This window comes from Schistocerca piceifrons, chromosome 4 (assembly GCF_021461385.2).
Source record: "Schistocerca piceifrons isolate TAMUIC-IGC-003096 chromosome 4, iqSchPice1.1, whole genome shotgun sequence".
In the NCBI taxonomy this organism is placed as follows: domain Eukaryota; kingdom Metazoa; phylum Arthropoda; class Insecta; order Orthoptera; family Acrididae; genus Schistocerca; species Schistocerca piceifrons.
This window is the reverse complement of record NC_060141.1, coordinates 308,364,229-308,387,296: the sequence shown is the minus strand read 5'-3', so window position 1 is coordinate 308,387,296 and position 23,068 is coordinate 308,364,229. Positions and strand designations below refer to the sequence as shown.

Below are 23,068 nucleotides of genomic sequence, written 5' to 3'. Positions count from 1 at the left end.
AGCGGTTTTTTTCTGAAACTCTAGACCATGCCGATTACACCTAGCGCTGTTTCAGTTACATAGTGACATTTGTCTCAATGTTATTACAAGTTTAAATCAGGCCATTCTTTTTGAGACTCTCTGTGTATGAGTTTGGCACGCGCTGGCTGGACTTAATAGTCCTTACCACTTGTGTATTGTCATGTTTTGCACCTAACGTGCCCGGACGTATGTCCCCCCTGTGCTGCCACGCCTGCCGGCGTGCCGGGAACGCGGCGAGTGAGTGCCCGTCTCTGTCCGCAGAGCAGCAGTACGCGGCGGCCGACTCCAACAGCTCGACGCCGGCCAAGTCGTTCGTGCCGTGCAAGGTGTGCGGCGACAAGGCGTCCGGCTACCACTACGGCGTCACCTCCTGCGAGGGATGCAAGGTGAGTACGAAAACTCTTCCTACCTGTCACGACCACAGAAACAACTATTCGCCTCCTTGCAGCGTCTATCTATGGAACATGTCATAGCGGAACGACGCCACTGTCGCCGGACTTCGATTAACGTTCTTATGACCGATGACGGGTGGAATTGTGATACCCAACGGGATATAGGGTCTATCCTCCTTGCACATTATGTTATAATGTACTCAGAACAACGTCACAACCCTGCCAACATTTTGGCGGTCTGACAGACTCACTTTTGGCTTGGTTCCCGTGGATGCGACGATGCTTGCTAACATCACAGAGGACAAAGTCCATGATGCTATCCAGATGGGTTCTAACAGGTCGCCTGGATCTGAATGCCTCCCACTGGAGTTCTATCGGACATTTCGCCCCTTCTGGTGCCAGCGTGAAGGGAAATTTGTCAGGACTTTATGTCACCTTTCGTGCCGATTCCAGACGGTTTCCTTGATGTTTTCCTCATTCCCATCCACAAGCCGTGGGGTACCTCACGGATATGCGATTATCGCCCCTTGACGCTACTCAACAGCGACACAAAGATCCGGCTGTTGGCTACGGACTTAAACAGACGGCTCTGTACGTGGTTTCCCCCAATCAAACTTCTTTGGCAGGTGCCAATAACGTCCGCACTGCCCTCTGTCGCTGTCAGCACATTATCGTTCTTGCTCATGCTCGTCGCATGCCAGGAATTTTGGAAGCTCTTGACTTCAGCCATACATTCGATCGGGTCGATCACGACTACTCGGAAGGGGATATCCTGATGCTACTGTCGACGTCGTAATGCGCCTCCTGCGAGAAGCTACGTCTAGTATACTCTACAATGGCCGTCTCACTCGTCTCATCTCGATCAGTGAATCAAGGCTACCCACACTCTGCCCTGTCGTATGCATTCACCATGGAACTGTTGCTTTGTGATCTCCGTCAATGCCTCTCTGGGATGTCTCTCGGTGACCACGTATTTAGCTGCACTGCTTATGCAGACGATCTCGTCGTTCTTCGTATCGGTACTGAGGTCATGGAGTAACTGGCATGGCTTACCATCTACGGCGAAGTTTCTGGTAGCTGCCTTAACGCCCGTAAATTGAGCGGGGCTTCCTACAGACAGCGCTGCTCCTTGGCGTTTAACTGACACTATCCGATGCTTAGTACTCGATTTCGCAAGTGATCTGCAGCGCACGATTACCCTCACTTTCCGGCTCCTACTTTCCCAACTACGAACTGGGCTCTTAGATCGCCGTTTGCGAGCGCTCTATCTTCTGCAACGAGCACGATATGTAAACGTATGTTTGGCATCACATATCACCCACGTGGCACAAACACTTCCTACAACGCCATCCATGTCCCGCCACATGCTGCCAGCAAGGAGTTCATTTGTTTGGCACGGCTTGCTGTCCGAGATAAGGTACGAGACCCTCACCCTCCCGCATTGCAGGAACGGTTTAGGTCTGTATCACGTGCCTGACAGAGCGATAGCCCTTTCCATTGGCTCTCATATGGCGTTGTGGTGCCTTACCAGCCTAATCCTGGAGGCCCTTGCATCACACTCTCTCTGAACACCAGTCCCGCTTTGACCGCCCTCCTTTTACATCCGACACTTTTTCCTCGACTGATCTAAGTCCATAATGTGCGATAATGCCAGCGCACTTTATATCCGTGATGACGATCTATGGTTTTTTTCAGCAGCACATGTCACCGAATGTGTGGTTGAGGGGAAGCAACCCCATGTCGGATGGCGTGCTCTTTAGGGATCGGTGTGCGCAACTTACTTTGACACTGACTTCCAATATACATGGTACCTTACTGTAAATAGGAAGCAAGTATGCCGCTCACAACTTCATGGGACTCACTTCACAGACACCCCGTTACGCGTCACCTGTGATGTTATGGACACAGACGAGCATTGCCTGGTGTCCAGATTGGCAAGAGATGTCTGGTTATTGGTGCAACAGTTATTGTCTAATTACCAGAACGACTCATCAGATATATCTACATCTACATTTATACTCCGCAAGCCACCCAAAGGTGTGTGGCGGAGAGCACTTTGCGTGCCACTGTCATTACTTCCCTTTCCGGTTCCAGTCGCGTATGGTTCGCCGGAATAACGACTGCCGGAAAGCCTCCGTGCGCGCTCGAATCTCTCTGATTTTACATTCGTGATCTCCTCGGGAGGTATAAGTAGGGGGAAGCAATATATTCGATACCTCATCCAAAAACGCACCCTCTCGAAACCTGGACAGCAAGCTACACCGCGATGCAGAGCGCCGCTCTTCTTTGGATCTTCTCCATCTCCTCCGTCAAACCGACCTGGTACGGATCCAACACTCATGAGCAATACTCAAGTACAGGTCGAACGAGTGTTTTGTAATCCACCTCCTTTGTTGATGGACTACATTTTCTAAGGACTCTCCCAATGAATCTCAACCTGGTACCCGCCTTACCCTCATTCCACTTCAAATCGTTCCGCACGCATACTCCCAGATATTTTACAGAAGTAACTGCTACCAGTGTTTGTTCCTCTATCATATAATCATACAATAAAGGATCCCTCTTTCTATGTATTCGCAATACGTTACATTTGTCTATGTTAAGGGTCAGTTGCCACTCCCTGCACCAAGTGCCTATCCGTTGCAGATCTTCCTGCATTTCGCTACAATTTTCTAATGCTGCAACTTCTCTGTATACTACAGCAACATCCACGAAAAGCCGCATGGAACTTCCGACACTATCTACTGGGCCATTTATATATATTGTGAATAGCAATGGTCCCATAACACTCCCCTGTGGCACGCCAGAGGTTACTTTAACGTCTGTAGACGTCTCTCCATTGATAACAACATGCTGTGTTCTGTTTGTTAAAAACTCTTCAATCAAGCCACACAGCTGGTCTGATATTCCGTAGGCTCTTACTTTATCAGGCGACAGTGCGGAACTGTATCGAACGCCTTTCGGAAGTCAAGGAAAATAGCATCTACCTGGGAGCCTGTATCTAATATTTTCTGGGTCTCATGAACAAATAAAGCGAGTTGGGTCTCTCACGATCGCTGTTTCCGGAATCCATGTTGATTCCTACAGAGTATTTTCTGGGTTTCCAGAAACGACATGATACGCGAGCAAAAAACATGTTCTAAAATTCTACAACAGATCGACGTCAGAGATATAGGTCTATATTTTTGCGCATCTGCTCGACGACCCTTCTTGAAGACTGGGACTACCTGTGCTCTTTTCCAATCATTTGGAACCTTCCGTTCCTCTAGAGACTTGCGGTACACGACTGTTAGAAGGGGGGCAAGTTCTTTCGCGTACCCTGTGTAGAATCGAATTGGTATCCCGTCAGGTCCAGTGGACTTTCCTCTATTGAGTGATTCCAGTTGCTTTTCTACTCCTTGGACACTTATTTCGATGTCAGCCATTTTTTCGTTTGTGCGAGGATTTAGAGAAGGAACTGCAGTGCGGTCTTCCTCTGTGAAACAGTTTTGGAAAAAGGTGTTTAGTATGTCAGCTTTACGCGTGTCATTCTCTGTTTCAATGCCATCATCATCCCGGAGTGTCTGGATATGCTGTTTCGAGCCACTTACTGATTTAACGTAAGACCAGAACTTCCTAGGATTTTCTGTCAAGTCGGTACATAGAATTTTACTTTCGAATTCACTGAACGCTTCACGCATAGTCCTCCTTACGCTAACTTTGACATCGTTTAGCTTCTGTTTGTCTGAGAGGTTTTGGCTGCGTTTAAACTTGCGTTGAAGCTCTCTTTGCTTTCGCAGTAGTTTCCTAACTTTGTTGTTGAACCACGGTGGGTTTTTCCCGTCCCTCACAGTTTTACTCGGCACGTACCTGTCTAAAACGCATTTTACGATTGCCTTGAACTTTTTCCATAAACACTCAACATTGTCAGTGTCGGAACAGAAATTTTCGTTTTGACCTGTTAGGTAGTCTGAAATCTGCCTTCTATTACTCTTGCTAAACAGATAAACCTTCCTCCCTTTTTTTATATTCCTATTTACTTCCATGTCCAGGGATGCTGCAATGGCCTTATGATGACTGATTCCTTGTTCTGCGCTTACAGAGTCGAAAAGTTCGGGTCTGTTTGTTATCAGTAGGTCCAAGATGTTATCTCCACGAGTCGGTTCTCTGTTTAATTGCTCGAGGTAATTTTCGGATAGTGCACTCAGTATAATGTCACTCGATGCTCTGTCCCTACCACCCGTCCTAAACATCTGAGTGTCCCAGTCTATATATGGTAAACTGAAATCTCCACCTAAGACTATAACATGCTGAGAAAATTTATGTGAAATGTATTCCAGATTTTCTCTCAGTTGTTCTGCCACTAATGCTGCTGAGTCAGGAGGTCGGTAAAAGGAGCCAATTATTAACCTAGCTCGGTTGTTGAGTGTAACCTCCACAGGAACTATCCACTTCTACTTCACTACAGGATAAACTACTACTAACAGCGACAAACACGCCACCACCGGTTGCATGCAATCTATCCTTTCTAAACACCGTCTGTACCTTTGTAAAAATTTCGGCAGAATTTATCTCTGGCCTCAGCCAGCTTTCCGTGCCTATAACGATTTCAGCTTCGGTGCTTTCTATCAGCGCTTGAAGTTCCGGTACTTTACCAATGCAGCTTCGACAGTCTACAATTACAATACCGATTGCTGCTTGGTCCCCGCATGTCCTGACTTTGCCCCGCACCCTTTGAGGCTGTTGCCCTTTCTGTACTTGCCCGAGGCCATCTAACCTAAAAAACCGCCCAGTCCACGCCACACAACCCCTGCTACCCGTGTAGCCGCCTGTTGCGTGTAGTGGACTCCTGACCTATCCAGCGGAACCCGAAACCCCACCACCCTATGGCGCAAGTCGAGGAATCTGCAGCCCACACGGTCGCAGAACCGTCTCAGCCTCTGATTCAGACCCTCCACTCGGTTCTGTACCAAAGGTCCGCAGCCAGTCCTATCGACGATGCTGCAGATGGTGAGCTCTGCTTTCATCCCACTAGCGAGACTGGCAGTCTTCACCAAATCAGATAGCCGCCGGAAGCCAGAGAGGATTTCCTCCGATCCATAGCGACACACATCATTGCTGCCGACATGAGTGACCACCTGCAGACGGGTGCACCCTGTACCCTTCATGGCATCCAGAAAGACCCTTTCCACATCTGGAATGACTCCCCCCGGTATGCACACGGAGTGCACATTGGTTTTCTTCCCCTCTCTTGCTGACATATCCCTAAGGGGTCCCATTACACGCCTGACGGAGCTCCCAACTACCAGTAAGCCCACCCTCTGCGACTGCCCGGATCTTGCAGACTGAGGGGCAACCTCTGGAACAGGACAAGCAGCCATGTCCGACCGAAGATCAGTATCAGCCGGAGACAGAGCCTGAAACCGATTCGTCAGACAAACTGGAGAGGCCTTCCGTTCAGCCCTCCGGAATGTCTTTCGCCCCTTGCCACACCTTGAGACGACCTCCCACTCTACCACAGGTGAGGGGTCAGCCTCAATGTGGGCAGTATCCCGGGCAGCCACAGCCGTAGTCCGATTGGGGGATGCGTGGGACGAGCTGGCCGTCCCCGACAAACCCCCATCCGGACCCCCACAGTGATGCCCATTGGCAACAGCCTCAAGCTGTATGACCGAAGCCAACACGGCCTGAAGGTGGGAGCGAAGGGATGCCAACTCAGCCCGCATCCGAACACAGCAGTTGCAGTCCCTATCCATTCTAAAAACTGTTGTGCAAAGAACGTCTGAACTAATCTACAGAGAGCACAAACAATTATACACAAAATTTAAACGGTTATTAAAATACAAATATCCTAGTAAATGCAGTAATGCTGCTACTTGCACACTGCTGACACACTGCTCGGCGGCGGAAGGAGACTACGCGATTTTACACTATTCAGGTACTAAAGCGCGATGCTACAACTCTCAAATACTATAATACGCCCGAAATTTGTGAATTAAACAATGCAAGAACCGAAAAACACGCAAAGAAACTGAGAATTTAAATACGTAACAAATAAGTCAGCTAAGAGTATACAACTTGCTGCTGGCAGCTGTTTATCCAACGGCGGCAGGGAGCACCTACTCAACTGCTCCTCTTTCCGCATACGGGATACTTCCTACAAGCCAACATGATTTCTGTGAAGTGGATTTGTGGACATGCAGCTCACTACGTGTTTGCTGATGGCGAGAAAAGTATCCTCGATTTTTAGTAGTTCCTTAATGAACGTCATTGTGCATTTCTCTGCATTCCAAAGTACAGACAATTTTTCTCCAATTTCCATTGCACTGTCTTCCTTAACCCACTGCAGAGTTCACACAGAAAACCAGAATTAACAATAATCGAAGAAGGGAAAGCGGAAAGTTGGAATAGGTCTGTAGACGGGAGATGAATTTGAAGGCAATATTTTAGACAGAAATGAGGACGCAGATGAAGATGATATGGAAGACATGATACTGAACGAAGAATTTCATACAACACTGAAAGACGTAAGTCAAAACAAGGCCCCTGGAGTAGACGACATTCCATCAGAACTACTGATGGCCTTAGGAAAGCCGGCCAAGGCCTATTCCATTTGGTGTGCAAGATGCACGAGACAGGCGAAATAAAATGCAATAATTCTAGTTCCAAAGAAAGCAGGTTCTGGCAAGTGTGAATATTACCGAACTTTCAGTGTACTGTCATGGTTGCAAAATACTAACACGAGTTATTTATGGAAGAATAGGAAGACTGGTAGAAGCCGACCATGACAAAGAATGACAAAGATAAGTTTGGATTGCGGAGAAGTGTAGGAACACACGAGCCAACATTAAGTCTACGATTATAGCTGTTGTAAACTTAGAGAAAGCTTTTCACAATGTTGATTGGAAAATTCTCTTTAACATTCTGAAGGTAGTATGGGCAAAATACTTGCACAGAAACCAGACGGCAGTTATAAGTATGGAGAAGCATGAAAGGGAAGCACTGATTGAGAAGGGATTGAGACAGGGTTTTAGCCTTTCACCGATACTATTCAGTCTGTACATTCAGTAAGAAGTAAAGAAAACTAAGGAAAAATCTGAAGTAGGAAATAAAATTTAGAGAGACGAAACAAAAATTTGGGGTTTGATGATACTGTAATTCCGTCAGACAGCAAAAAGGACTTGGAAGAGCAGTTGAGCGAAATGGACAGTGTCATGAAAGGCGGGTATAAGACGAACATCAACGAAAGCAAAACAAAGATAACGGGATGGAGTCGAATTAAATCAAGTGACGTTGAGGGAAATAGATTAGAAAACGAGTCATTTAAAGTAGTAGATGAGTTTTTCTATTTGGGAAGCAAAATTATGATTGCTGAAGTAAAGAGGATATAAAGTGTAGGCTGCCAATATTTAAAAAAGCGTTTCTGAAGAAGAAAAATTTAGCATCAAATACATAGTAGATTTAAGTGTTAGGATGCTTTTTCCAGAGATATTTGTATGGAGTTTAGCCATGTATGGAAGTGAAACAAGGACGGTAACAGTTTAGACAAGAAGAGAAAGAAGCTTTTGGGATGTGTTGCCACAGAAGAATGCTGAAATCAAATGGGTAGATCGATGAACCGATGAGGAGGTACTGAATACAATTGAGGAGAAAAGGAATTTGTTGCACAACTTGACCATAACAATGGATTGTTTAATAGGACACATTCTGAAACATCAAGGAATTACCAGTTAATACTGGAGGGAAGGGTTGGGGGTAAACATCGTAGAGGAAAACCAAGAAATGGACCCAGTAAGCAGATTGAGAAGGATGTAGGTTGCAGTAATTACTCGGAGATGAAGAGCCTTTCACAGCATAGGTTAGCTCGGAGAGCTGCATCAAACCAGTCTTCTGAGTGAAGACGGCAACAACAACTATTCACAGTGAGACAGTGAGGGTAGACACTTGGTACAAAAGATAAAAGGAAATGCCGTGTGACTAGGGCCTCCCGTCGGGTAGACAGTTCGCCTGGTGCAAGTCTTTCGAGGTGACGCCACTGCGGCGACTTACTTGTCGAGGGGGATGAAATGATGATGATGATGATGATGATGATGATGATAAGGACAACACAACACCCAGTCCCTGAGCGAAGAAAATCTCCGACCCAGCCGAGAATCGAACCCGGGCCGTTAGGCATGACATTCCGTCGCGCTGACCACTCAGCTACCAGGGGTGGAAATTACAAAATATATTTAACCTGCAATACTCCTCTCCATTGAACGCTGTAACCCTATGTAAAATCAACCCAGTTAAAACGTGTGCACTATACTTATTGTCCGTAAAGCAATTGATTACTACACTCCTTACTTCTGAACTGGCAGAAATTGGAAGACTTCAGGCTGTTAATGTTTTGGGTCTGACCACGACCAGTAATAATAATAATAATAATAATAATAATAATACTGTTTACAGCACTACAGTAACCCTTATATAGTTACTGCTGTGTCGTACTGTCATTTAATTCGTGTATCTGTTTTCTGTTTCGAAGCGAGTAATGAAGCAATTTCTGTCCTACTGCAGGTACTGTCTACAACTTGGACAAGACGTTTTCCTGAGATATTCAGCAATTTTACGTATATGTCTCACTTTTATCAGCAGCGATGTACGGGACTAAGCACGACATACGTGCGTAGTGGGTGGACGGTGTGAGGAACTTGAAACCTCAACCACATTAACGCTACTAAATGAGGCAAAGAGATTATTGATAATCAGTATTAGAGCCTTACAATACTGTGGTAATAGTGATAACATTTTCAAAATAATTTAGTTTCATGACTGAAACAGAATCGAATCGTTTAGTTTTTGCCCCTCATAAAATTTCATTTTACCCCTTCGGGGGTAATCACCCTTAGGTTGGGAACCACTGTTGTAGATGAAGAAGCAAGGGCAGCGTTTAATGCGCGTCGATAACGACGTCGCAAGAGATGGAGCAGAGGCGAATGACAGCGAAGAAAAGTGACCTTTCCATTTCCATTGGAGTCGTCCTAGCATTTGCCTCTGAAGAACTGCAGAGAATCTAAACCTCGATGACAGGACAGGGATTTGAAACATGTACCACCAACCTCCGATCTTTTTATTTTATTTTTTCTGATACATTTCATATCTAAATTTTGTGTCCACTGTGATAAATACGTTAGCACCAGGTTAGTTTCGCAGTTAGGTACCATAGGTACAACTGAAGGGTATAAGCCTATTAAGTGATACTTGCAGCGCGAGAGAACGTAATTAACACAAACGAGACAAGCAGTGAATTTGTCAATCATTCTTGTGATGCTGCTGATATAAAGTTCACCCACTGATCAGTTTGCTCTGAAGAACGCACCGTCAGCGAAATAGAGAAAAGTTGTGCTTGCGAATTTCTCAATTAGAGTTACAGACTCGATAGCGGCGACGCTATTACTGAAATCAGACAAGCACATATCGGTTGCCTAATGTCCTACTTACAGTTATTTTCAAACTATCACCTCTTATTCAGCTATCGTTGAGTTGCGACATTTGTGGAAAGCCAAAGGAAATCGTCTAAAAGATCATTTGTTGTTATTTAGTTAGTAAACTTATCGTGCACTGTGTACTCTAATGCCGTACGTACGCTGGTAGACTATACATGGGTCGGTAATCAGAGGATTCTTTGGCAGCTCATGTTGGATAAGTCTCTCTCTGCAAATTAGCGGGAAGACGCTGAAGTCAGGTCTATAATTGTGAGCTGCAACGAACCGACGATAAATTTAAGCATACATACCGTATTGTTGTTGTTTCCTACAACTGCTTAACAAGATTGATCTATTGATGGTTGACGGTATATACAGTCACGTTATCATAACGTCAGTTGTTCCTTTGAGGTAGTCAGTGGCTCTCTGTGTGTTGCTCAACAGACGTCGGCGTGACAAAATGTTAATTCAGTTCGTCAACTGATACGAGGCATTCGGCGGCAGATTTTGATTTTATTAAGATTTTTATACATGACGGCGATTCTGTGATGTTTTCCATCACTTGAATGTTTGACTCCATTGTTTCATTAGATCATACAAATACACGGTTAAACGGTGGCGCGATCTTTCTTACAGGCTCGTAGTTATTTTAAGCCACACTAGAATTTATTTCGCCCATGCTCTCTCCCTCTCTAACTAATTATTAGAAAGTCCGGAATCCCGTCACAAACACAGAGTATAAACTCCGCAATTTCGTTTTTTGTTCACTAAACGATGTTGTGGGTCTGTACCAAAAGCCTCCCCCGAGTCAAGAAACATGGAATCAATCAGATCTCCGTATTTTTCACAAGATCTCTCTTTGAAAAATCGGTGTTGATTCCTATAGAGGAGATCTGCGTTTCCCACAAAGGTCGTAACACGTAAGCATAAAATATGTTTCCTCGTTCTGCAACTGATATCAGTAATATAGGTCTATAGTTATAGGCATCTGTCAGACGACCGTTGTAGAAATTCAAATTCCAATTACATGTAACCGTCCATTATTTCTGCATCTACGATAAACTATTGCTAGAACAGAAGCAAGTTATTTCGCGTTATATGTACAGAATCGTGCAGGTACAGTACCCTGTCAAATCCATCTGCCTGTCTGATAAACGATTTTACTTGGTTTCCCATTCCGCGATCCTTTACCTCAATGTCTGCCATATCGGCGTCCATGCGATAATTGATAGGGTTCCCGGGTTCGATTCCCGGCGGGGTCAGGGATTTTCTCTGTCACGTGATGACTGGGTGTTGTGTGCTGTCCTTAGGTTAGTTAGGTTTAAGTTGTTCTAAGTTCTAGGGGACTGATGACCATAGATGTTAAGTCCCATAGTGCTCAGAGCCATTTGAACCACAGATAGGGGGAACCGTATTACAATCTTCAGCAGCGTAACAACTTCGGAAGTTCAGATTAAATATTTCCGCCCTTCTGTCTGTCGACTTCCGTTTAATTGTCACTATAGTCACTGAGCGACAAAAATAGACGATTTTATCTGTTCACTGGCTTTCCATATGAACAAAACTTCTTAGAATAGCGCATCAGGTCGGTTGGCACAATTTTACTTTCCATTTAAGTGAACTGCGATGAAATTCTCTTTGCTTTCTATTGCGGCTGCTGAACCTGGGAGGGTGTTTCCCATCCCTCACAACGTACATGTTTAACTGTACTGCGCAATACTTGCATATTTTTTCCCTTTGTATTTCGCATATTCGTCCTCGGAGATAAGGGTTTTGCTCAGCCTCTCATTTACTAATATAATTCCTTCCCTTTCACCTTCTTTAATTCGACTACAAGAGACTATTTTTGTTTTAGTTCTATTGTTTATCCTATAACCACTTTTCAAGACGACCCGCGCCGTGAAATTAATCTTGTCAGAAAACAAATACACGTTTATTTTTTCGTATAATATTGCGACGAAAATGTATTCCAATGCCAGGATTCGATCAGCTACCTCCCCTAGGGTCGGCTGTAACATACAAAATACGAAACCTGCAGGGAGCAAAATTTCTGCTATCAACATGTTTGCAAAATAAAACTAGTCTGATTTCTTTGGAGATGTGCCACCGTTGAGTGGCTTGCGGAGTATAAATGTAGATGTAGATGTATTAAGTTGGTGGATAAGTTTGAAGCATTTCTGTTTTGCATTTTGGTATTCCGTTTGCTATGGGTTTATTTATCGATTGTCATGTTTCATTTGTAGTTCACTGTTGCTGTTAGAGTTTACTTGTCGTAATTTGGAGACAGTAAGTGGGGCTGTGGACGCTAGAAAGTGGAGCGCCAAGATCTGTTTGAGGTCAATAGAGGGATGACAGCAGCGGAGGCAGTACGAAACTTTAGCGCCGTGTGGTTAATACCGCTGGACAAAGCAAGGCAAGCAAAGGATTTTCTTGTTTTAAGGAGGATCGTTTTTACATTAGTGACTCTCCACGTCCAGGAAGACTTCTGGGTTTGATGAAGATCATTAACACGCATTAATCCACAATGATCCACGTTAGAACTGGCAAATGTCATGAACTGTGATCATTCCACCATCGTGCGACTTTTGCATGCGATAGGGAAGGTTCAAAAACCGGGTGTATGTTTACCATATGCTTTAATCTAAAATCACAACAATCAGCCGATGGCCATATGTGCATCTCTGCTTGCTTGTTATAAATTGACTCGTGAACAACACCGACCATCCCTATCCTGTGTCGTTGCTGGTGACGAGAAATGGTGTCTTTATGTTAACATAACAAAAAGAAAGGAATGGTTGAGCCCAAAGAAAGCAGCAACTTCCCGTGCAAAGATCTGTGAGCATCCACAAAAGGTAATGTTATGCATCTGGTGGAACAGCAATGATGTGGTGTACTACGATTTGCTTCGCCGAGCTGTAACGATCACTGCTGACATTTCTTGTCAACAACCGAGATGTATTGCAAACTCAATCCAAGAACGACGACCAGAAAACTGCGTGGACTGATGCCATTTCACGATAACGCCCGCCTCCATTCTGCTAGACAGCCCCCCCCCCCCCTCCCCTCCCAAAAAAAAAAAAAAAAAAATAATACACGGGAACTGGGTTGAGAAGTCATTCCGTATCCATCTTTTTCACCTGATACTGCGCCCTGAGCTTTTCACCTTTTCCGCTCTCTATCGAACAACCTTGAAGGAACTTCCTTTCAGGACGAAAATGCGCTACGAAGATGGCTGGACGAGTTCTTCACCTCAAAACCATATGATTTCTACTGACGCGGAATCTAAAAGTTACCCCAGCGTTGGCAGACTGTTATAAATAGTGAAGGATAATATATTATTGATAACTAAAGTCTCTGTTAACTTATGAAAAACCGCCACGAATTTACGCACCAACGAAATAGATACTCATTTCACCAGTCGCAGTGGTGAACAGAATCAAAATGACACTATTTCCAGAAAAGCACATCTTTGTTTCTCAAGTAAATCGGAATTATTAACAACTCGTGGTTTTCTCAATAGTAATGGGAAACACGCAATGAAGCTATTTTCTGAATTTGTATTTACTTTTTGCTGGAACGTTTTTCCGATCTCTTGCTCGTGCCTACTTCATTGGCAATTCTCTTTACTGGATCTCCGGTTGACATTCGACATGGAATCTGTCACAAGGCGATATTGGATTTGCGGTTTAATTTCAGGTCTCCACACGAGATGAAGCTGAAGGGTAATTTATTTCCGAAGTGTAACACACAGCGTTTTGCCTTGAAACGAAATTTCGTCTACTTGAATGTATCACTCCTTAAGATTGTATTTTTCCTACTACGCAATGGAAACCACAATACGCGCTTCATTTTATGTCGTGTTCATATCTGCTGACACTTCAGAGTTTCAAAAGTAACTCACTGTCTATTATTCGCATTATCTATGTCAATCTCACCATTAAGCAGCAATAAAGGAAGTTCTTGGGAAGAGCTCCATCTCACGCCAGATAAATTGTAGAAACAACTGTCGAAATCTACCAAGAAAACAGACCCGGATTGGACTGTGCTTTGTAACGGAGGACGCCAACCTCCCAGAAGTCGTCGTGAAAGCGAATGTAGAAATGCACCGGCATGTGATTCGTGATGTCACAAAGTGAAATTTCAGTTGCGGTGCGTTTATGAACGTGAAAAACAACAAAATCAACCCTTTCGGAATTGGTAAACCAATGTGAGGAAAGATAGCTTCCTACGAATAGGACGAATCGAGGAGGCACCAAGTTGGAATAAAGCTGTCCGAAGTTGAAGTAAGAAAAGGTGTGAGCATAGGAAGTGGTTTCAGGCACCGGCTCGTCAAAGATCTGTCCAAAACTCATTGCTTTTTATTGCGATTTGTTGTAACAAAACATAGTGAAGTTTCACGTTGTTGCCCCAGCTTACCCCTCGCCTGGGTGCGAGGTTTACCTTGGTGCCTCCAGCTCATGTGAGGTTAGGCAGACAAGCTAATCCAGCCACAGTGTTGAGATACTGATTGGGACATTAATTTTTGTTTAGGATGTATAGAAAAACGCATTTTGTAGAATTTTCATTATGCACATGCCGTCCGTCCGAAAACTTCCGGAACTGGTTTTATTTCTGGCATACAAGGGATGTCACCGAAGTAAACTGAACTAACAACCGTAAACACAAATAATGTGCATTCGACCAATTAAGTAGTGGACATGCAGCTGTAGTGTTTCAACGTCACAAATCGCAATGTAGCAACGAACTGAAGCACGTTATCCAGAATGTTTTGATGAGGAGAAAAATGTGTGCAAAGTCTGTCCCGTACACCTTGACTCCCGAACAAAAAGAACGACGGGAGGGTGCTTGCCGCGACTTGAAGTTTAGAACGCAGACAGTTCCGTACCGGAACAAATCATTACGGATGCGACTTGATGGTTAAAACGCCTGAAGCATTACGACCACCATCTTAACTTTCCTCTATGTTATGTTAATCCAGTCTCGAAACTTTTTGGGCTGTTGAAGTATATAACAGTAAACCGTACAATTCGTTATTTATTTGCAAAAACATTAGAAATAATTACAAGAAAAATCCATGACAATGTTACTACTTTCAATAAGGATATCGTGTTCAATGCTAATCCAGGACATGTTGGTCTATCTTCTTGGTGACATCGTCGACCTCGGGTAGCTTTTATTTGATATTGCCTGGTGCCGGTTTCGGCTGGCACCTTCAAGACACGTTCCTACCAACTCTGCACGAAACTGGAGGCTATATCTAGTTCAGAAAACGATTATTTCCAAAATAAGAAGTATTTTAAAGGAGGGCATAATTAAGCATGTGCGTCGTAAGTGTTGACAAGTCTGTCACTCATGTAAAACGGATCTTATACCCGTGTTTTAGGTAAAATAAAACTAGCAGTTTTGTAGTTTTGAGTACAAATCAATAGTCAGTTAATTGATTGACCATCCCAATTCCAAAGAAAACAGGTTCTTACAGGTGTGAAAATTACCGAAGTATCAGTTTAATAAGCCATGGTTGTAAAATACTAATACGAATCTCTTACAGAAGAACGGAAAAACCCGGAGAAGCCGACCCTTGGGAGATCAGTTTCGATTCAGGAGAAATGTAGGAACACGCGAGGCAGAACTGACCATACGATTTCTCATAGAAGATAGGTTAAGGAAAGGTAAACCTGCGTCTGTAGCATTTGTAGTCTTAGAGAAAGCTTGATGGCAGTTACAAGAGTCGAGGGACACGAAATGGCAGCTGTGGTTGAGAAGGAAGTGAGACAGGGTTGTAGCCTATCCCCGACGTTACTCAATCCGTGTATTGAGCAAGCAGCGAAGGAAACCAGAGAAAATTTTGGAGTAGGTATTAAAGCCGAGAGAGAATAAACAAAAAATTTGAGGTTTGCCGATGACATTACAATTTTGTCGGAGACAGAAATGGTCTTGGAAAAGCAGTTGAACGGAATGGACAGTATCTTGAAGGGAGCATATAACACGAACATCAACAAAAGCAAAACGTTGATAATGGAATGAAATCCAATAAAACCAGGAGATGCTGAGGAAATTAGATTAGGAAATGAGAGACTTAAAGTAGTAAATAAGTTTCGTTATCTGGCAAGCAAAATAACTGATGACGGTTGAAGTAGGAAGGATATAAAATGTAGACTGGCAATGGCAAGAAAAGCGTTTCTGAAGAAATATTTTAACATCTAATATAGATTTAAGTGTCACGAAGTCTTTCCTGAAAGTATTTGTATGGAGTGTAGCCATGTATAAAAGTGAAGCATTGACAAACAGTTTAGAGAAGAACAGAAGCTTTCGAAGTGTGGTGCTACAGAAGATGGGTAGATTACGTAACTAGTGAGGAATAGAATTGGGGAGAAGAGAAATTTGTGGTACAACCTCACCAAAAGAACGGATCGGTTGGTAGCACACGTTCTGAGGCATCAAGGGATCACCAATTTAGTACCGAAGGGAAGCGCGTGGGGTAAAATTCTTAGAGGTAGATCAAGAGATGAATACAGTAAACATATTCAGAGGGCTATAGATTACAGTAGTTACTCGGAGATGAAGAGGCTTTCACGGGTTAGAGTAGCATGGAGAGCTACATCCAATCAGCCGTTGGACCGAAGACAACAACAACAATAACAACAGTGATTGACCGTGCGCTCAGCCTTCGGCGCCCCTGAAGCCGGGATCTGTGAGACCCCTATGCTATGCAACATCCCCTCTCCATCTCCCGGGAAGACTGACTGTTGGTCTTTAGAAGCGCTACCATTCCACCAAACCCAAATATGTGGCTGCGAATACCAATTTCTCCATGAATTGGAATCAACGGCCGTATGCATCTACACCGATAATATAGAAGTGAAAACTTGGTTTGAGATGAACTTGGAAGGTATGGAGGCAAACAATTTAGAAATACAAACTTTGGGAATATGCACATGGTGGGCACTAAGAGTGTAATTGCTAACGCACTCAATGTACTGCATTCGTAATTCTAATAACTGTCTTCGATTTCTGACATTACTTTTCACAAATGTTCGCAACATTGTTTGATACGTCAAATATGATGTTAATGACATATTCTCTGTTGTGGCTTGGCAAAGACAGCCAAGCCACTATGAGGAAGCCGAAAGGCACGCGTTTAAGCTCACGCAGGCTGGCGTGAGGTCTGGAACAGGACAAGGACTTTATAGTAGCAAAGAACGTACGTAGCTGCTAGAATACTTAATTTTAATCCACAATTGATGAACATCGCTCTTGACGGTACATGTTTTACAGCATCAATAGTAACTGCTAATGGCGCCTTGCTAGGTCGTAGCAAATGACGTAGCCGAAGGCTATGCTAACTATCGTCTCGGCAAATGAGAGCGTAATTTGTCAGTGAACCATCGCTAGCAAAGTAGGCTGTACAACTGGGATGAGTGCTAGGAAGACTCTCTAGACCTGCCGTGTGGCGGCGCTCGGTCTGCAATCACTGATAATGGCGACACGCGGATCCGACGTATACTAACGGACCGCGGCCGATTTAAAGGCTACCACCTAGCAAGTGTGGTGTCTGGCGGTGACACCACATTCTCTAGGAGGAAACCCACTTTTTATCAATTTAACCGACTGAGAATCGATTGCCGCCTCCGCAATTTTCTTCAAGAATATCTCCGCCCATCTTCGCCAATCGCTGACAAAGTAATGACAGTTTTTTCACACGTGTTCATTTTCGGGGGAAAAACCTGTCTTGGAAATGCAACTGTCGGCGACAACTGCCTCTGAAGCTCATTGTGGTTGCAGAGGAAATTAGAGAGTAGTCACTGCGTGATTGCGAGAACTCACTACAGTCTGATTTAACCCTGCGGTTATCTTCGGGTTAATAGAAACAGAAAAGGGGGTTGGTCTTCCATAACGTTTCTGTACTTAAACGGTAGCTCTCTAAACTTGATTGCTTTGTTTTTCCATATATTCTACAAAACATAAGATTCAAACGAAAAAACAAAATAGATTTTCTTCCCCATCTTACAGTTTAATTGTTACAGTGCCCCTTGAGTATATGTGACTCGATTATTCAAAAATTCACAACGTGTACAAATATCGGAACTAAAATTTTATTACTACGTGTCTGAGATAAATGCATAATTCGTCTTTTTTTGTATAACATTGCATGTCTTTGCTTGCTTATTGTAGAAATGTGTGCAGTTACACAAAAATGCAGGTCGCTAATACTTCCAAAACTCATATTATGTATGTATATTAAAGTATAATCTAATGAAAAATATAGATATTTCTATGCAAAAAAATTAGTTTTAAAACTTGGGTTAATTATGATTGCACGCGTATTTAAAACTGTGAGGAGTGAGTTTTATGAATCAATAGAAGTTTAAAGAAACCAAACTGAACTGTTCATAATTTTACGTATACATAAAGCAATCTTAGGAAAAAATTACGAAGTTATACTACAGCACATGAAAAGGTAGACAGAAAAAAATCACTGAAAACACAATCAGTTGCAAAACGTATTTGCTAAAGAACTTAAAATAATCAGTTTGTTGGCTTGTTCTGCTGTTGATCTACTTCTCTGAGCAGAAAACGCTTCTTCAGCTTTCGAAAGTAGTCGTTATGTTGGAATTAAATTCCGTACAACAGATACATGATACCTTAGTTATCTGATAAAGAGTGGAACTGGTTGTGTAATTTCCCAACATATTGTGAATGAGGGTCCTTTCTTCCAGGAGTGTTGGTTCTGAAAGGTTCGCAGGAGAGCTTCTGTGAAGTTTGGAAGGTAGGAGACGAGATACTGGCAGAAGTAAAGCTGAGAGGACGGGGCGTGAGTCGTGCTTGGGTAGCTCAGTTGGTAGAACACTTGCCCGCGAAAGGCAAAGGTTCCGAGTTCGAGTCTCGGTCCGGGACACAGTTTTAATCTGCCAGGAAGTTTCAGATTGTGAATGAGTTACATTCTAACCGTCCAGCGTTCAGGGGCTCATACTGGTAAATATACTGATAATTGTAGAAAATCGTCTTCAACTTTTTTTTTAAGGTTTGTCATTTCCATTATTTCTGCCAGCGTTACTTTCCAGTGAGAGTAGGTTACGAAAATACACAGTTGACGGCATTCAAAATTTATAACGATTCGTGTAAGCGATTCCGATATTTCGATCTATCGCTGTCCGGTATTCCCAACCATACTAGGTACCCGTTGGTGTATTGGTGGCGGGTAAAGTCCAGCCCGCTAGCTGTCGAACGCCGACTAATTTAACACGGACTATAACTACACTATAAACAATGCTCGTTTTCATGTGTCGTGTGAGGACGGGAGAAATCTTTGAACATTACTCCCCGCGAAGTGCCAGCCCCACTGCCACGCTGTACATCGTGCGTGACGCGAACAGAGGAGATGTTCGAGCATTAATAGGCTCCATACTAAAATAATTTGTGAGTGTGACAAAGGCGGGACACCGCTGATATTCCCTCTGCCACATGCCAGTAGTTGAACCTGTGGATACGGGGGGTTGGGGCGTCTGTTCGCGCTGTAGATTAGAACGCGGCTCGTTGAAATTCGGCACGTAGCGGGCGTTCAACAAGATTACGTCCCCGCGTCCGTGAGAGCGCTGTGGCCCGCCGCGGCCGGGCAGAGCTTGCATTTCAAACGCGCAGCGCCAGAATTAATGAGCAGCGTCCCCTCCCCGGCCACCACACCACACGCGAAAAATAATGTTAGCAACACGCTAAGAGCAGCCGGCGGTGGACAGCAGACTGTGCATATGTTGGCTCTAGATTGGTCCGCACCTCAAAAAAAATTTGATGTATAATACACCTACAAACGTGAAAGGGAGACGGGAACAGAGAATGGAGGAGAAACTGAGAAACACGTTTTCACTGGTACACTTGCGTAAAATCTGTATGGCGCCCGCGAGCACGCAGAAGTGCTGCAAGACGACGTGGCATGGACTCGACTAATGTCTGACACGCTCTCCATCTGAGCCACCGAAGGCACAGAGTATAGTGCGACTGCAGGGACTATCACGCGCACGCCTTCCGCGAGACCCACATTCTCACCTTGTATGTCCACACGCTATGTTCGTAGTGTCTCATCCCAATACACTCATTACTCGTGGAAGACATTCTTACCAAGTCCCGTAAGAGTTCGGGGAATATGTGTGCATCCGCACAGAAGAAGGTCATGGACGGTATTGCCAGAACTATATATACTTATATGGATATGGTGTCTGTTCTTTCGGACATGTCCGAAAGAACAGTCACCATATCCATATAAGTATATAGTTCTGGCAATACCGGCCGTGACCATCTCGTTCTGTGCGTCTTGGGGTCGACCAATTCTTGAGCAGGCTATTGTTAGTGTGTGGCCGTTACCAAGTTAGATGAGGGGAAGGTGAAGTAAAGGTAAGAAGAGCTGCACGATTCATCAAAGATTCCTTTAGACATAGAAATGGTCAACAAATTACGGTGGGAGCTTTGCAAGAAAGACATCATGCATCGAAGAAACGCACGCTCCCAGAATTCTGAGAGCCCAAATTACAAAGGAAGTCAGAAGATGCACCCGTTCTTCCAACATACCAGGTGATCAAAAAGTCAGTATAAATTTGAAAACTTAATAAACCACGGAATAATGTAGATAGAGAGGTAAAAATTGACACACATGCTTGGAATGACATGGGGTTTTATTAGAACAAAAAAAAACACCCCATATTGCTAGACGCGTGAAAGATCTCTTGCGCGCGTCGTTTGGTGATGATCGTGTCCTCAGTCGCCACTTTCGTCGTGCTTGGTCTCCCAGGTCCCCAGACCTCAGTCCGTGCGATTATTGGTTTTGGGGTTACCTGAAGTCGCAAGTGTATCGTGATCGACCGACATTTCTAGGGATGTTCAAAGACAACATCCGACGCCAATGCCTCACCATAACTCCGGTCATGCTTTACAGTGCTGTTCACAACATAATTCCTCGACTACAGCTATTGTTGAGGAATGATGTTGGACACATTAAGCATTTCCTGTAAAGAATATCATTTTTGCTTTGCCTTATGTTTTTTTATGCTGATTATTGCTATTCTGATCAGACGAAGCGCCATCTGTCGGACATTTTTTTAACTTTTGTATTTCTTTGGTTCTAAGAAAAACCCATGTCATTCCAAGCATGTGTGTCAATTTGTACCTCTCTATCTATATTATTCCGTGATTTATTCAGTTTTCACATTTATACTGACTTCTTGATTACCCGGTACATGCGCGTAGTGGCCATGCCACTACAACCTGAGGAATTTTGGCTCACACAAATGGGTACCAACAGTCTTTGTTCCAGCGTACCATCCACGAAGGGAATAGAATTTGGGGAAATGATATTTTTGCACTACTTACCTTCCGCCACAAACCGTATAGTGACTTCCGAAATACAGATTAAAACCTTACTTGCTTAGTGATAAGGTAACTATACATTCATTTAGGTGTGTTTTCCGACGTAACAAAATCTTAAGTCACCCACTCTTTGAGATGACAGGGATAAAATACTGGGAGTGAAAGGTTATTTACAGCTTGAACAGAAACCGTACTGCAGTTATAAGATGTTGTTCAGTATGTACACTGAGCTAGCAGTAATGTAAATGATGGAGAAATTTGGAAAGGGAATTAAAGTTCATGGGCAAGAAATAACTTCCAGTTTACCGACGAGACTGTCAGAGACGGCAAAGAATTTGGATGAATAGTTGAACGGAATGGATTGTGTCCTGAAAATAGATTATAAGATGAACATCAATAAAACTAAAACAAGGTAATGGAGTGTAATAGAACTACTTCAAATTAGACGATGCTGAAGAAATTGGGTTAGTAAATCAGACACTACAAGCAGTAGATGAGTTTTGCTATTTGGGCAGCAAAATAACATGATGGCCGAAGTAGAGAGATTATAAAATGTAAACTGGCAATAACAAGTAGAGCATAAAAATTGTGTCAGGAAGTCTCTTGTAAAGGTATTTGTCTGGAGTGTAGCATTGTACGGAAGAGAAACATGAAAGATAAGCAGTTCAGACAAGAACAGAACAGAACGAGATCCAAAATGAGATTTTCACTCCGCATCGGAGTGTGCGCTGTTACCAAACTTCCCTGCAGATTAAAACTGTGTGCCGGACCGAGACTCGAACTCGGGACCCTTGGTAGCACTTGCTCGCACTTGACTGCGAAAGGCAAAGTTCCCGAGTTAGAAGCTCGGTCCAGCACACAGTTTTAATCCGCTAGGAAGTTTCAAGATCAGAACAGAAGATTTTGAAATGTGGTGCAGTGTATTGTCGATTATCCGTAGTAACTGGGGACTTGAAAAGCTCATATAATTGAATTCCGTTGGTAATCGGCAATTAAAGTACAAAGAAATGTATTATAGTTGTTCAAACACAAAAATTAATTACAATGTCATAATTAAAACCACATAGCTAATGTTTATAATAAATATAAAACACAGTACTTAAAAAGAATAGGATGCATCCCAATTTCACGTTACAGTACTTTTCATCGAAACAAACTAGTTTTGAACTGATTTACGTCGCAATGAGGTAGCTTCTCTTTTACATATTGCACTATGAATTTTACACAACGCTAACTTGTCAGAAAACGGAGCGAGCATTTTCTTGCTGTTCCAGGTAGTCCAGTAACTCATCGACCCATTGAAGTGCCGATGCATGACTGGTTACTGTTTCTGAATTAGAGGAATGTTGTCAAATTCGTCACTGTCATTCACTTCCTCGGATTTCCCTTGTACTCGCTGAACAATAACACTATCACTCAACACCTAAGACCTGGCTCAGGTCCACGTCAAACCATTCAGAAATATTTTATTTGCCAACAGTTTCACACCCTGGAGTACTTTCCAAAACAGCAGCTAACGTCGCTTCGTCATCGTCTTCTTCGTCACTGGAATCACTGATTTCATCAGTTTTAGGATTAACGTTTCTCCATGACTTGTCTATGGTTGATTGTTTCACCTTACGCCACGCCTTCGGCACTTACACAAATTGCGTCTAGCACATCTAATTACTCCCAAAATGTTTGAAGACTGCTGCCCGCGTCAATGACTTTTTGTAGGACATTTCCTCTATAAATTTTCTTCATGGCAGCAGTGACACCCTGATCCATTGGCTGAATTAAAGCTGTAACGTAAGGGGTAAATATTTTACAAATATCATTTCGTCATATGACTACAGAACGAGTTCATTCAGATGC

The 23,068-nt window shown here is 43.5% G+C and overlaps 1 protein-coding gene across 1 annotated transcript in view; it reads left to right on the top strand.

Moving 5' to 3' along the window:
- The first annotated feature begins 209 nt into the window (after window positions 1-209).
- The window catches only part of LOC124795810 (ecdysone-induced protein 78C), a 165,918-nt gene continuing 143,059 nt past the window's right edge, over window positions 210-23,068 (top strand). The window contains exon 1 of the mRNA XM_047259892.1: window positions 210-407. Within this exon, the coding sequence (XP_047115848.1) occupies window positions 210-407 (198 nt within the window). The remainder of the gene's footprint in view (window positions 408-23,068) is intronic.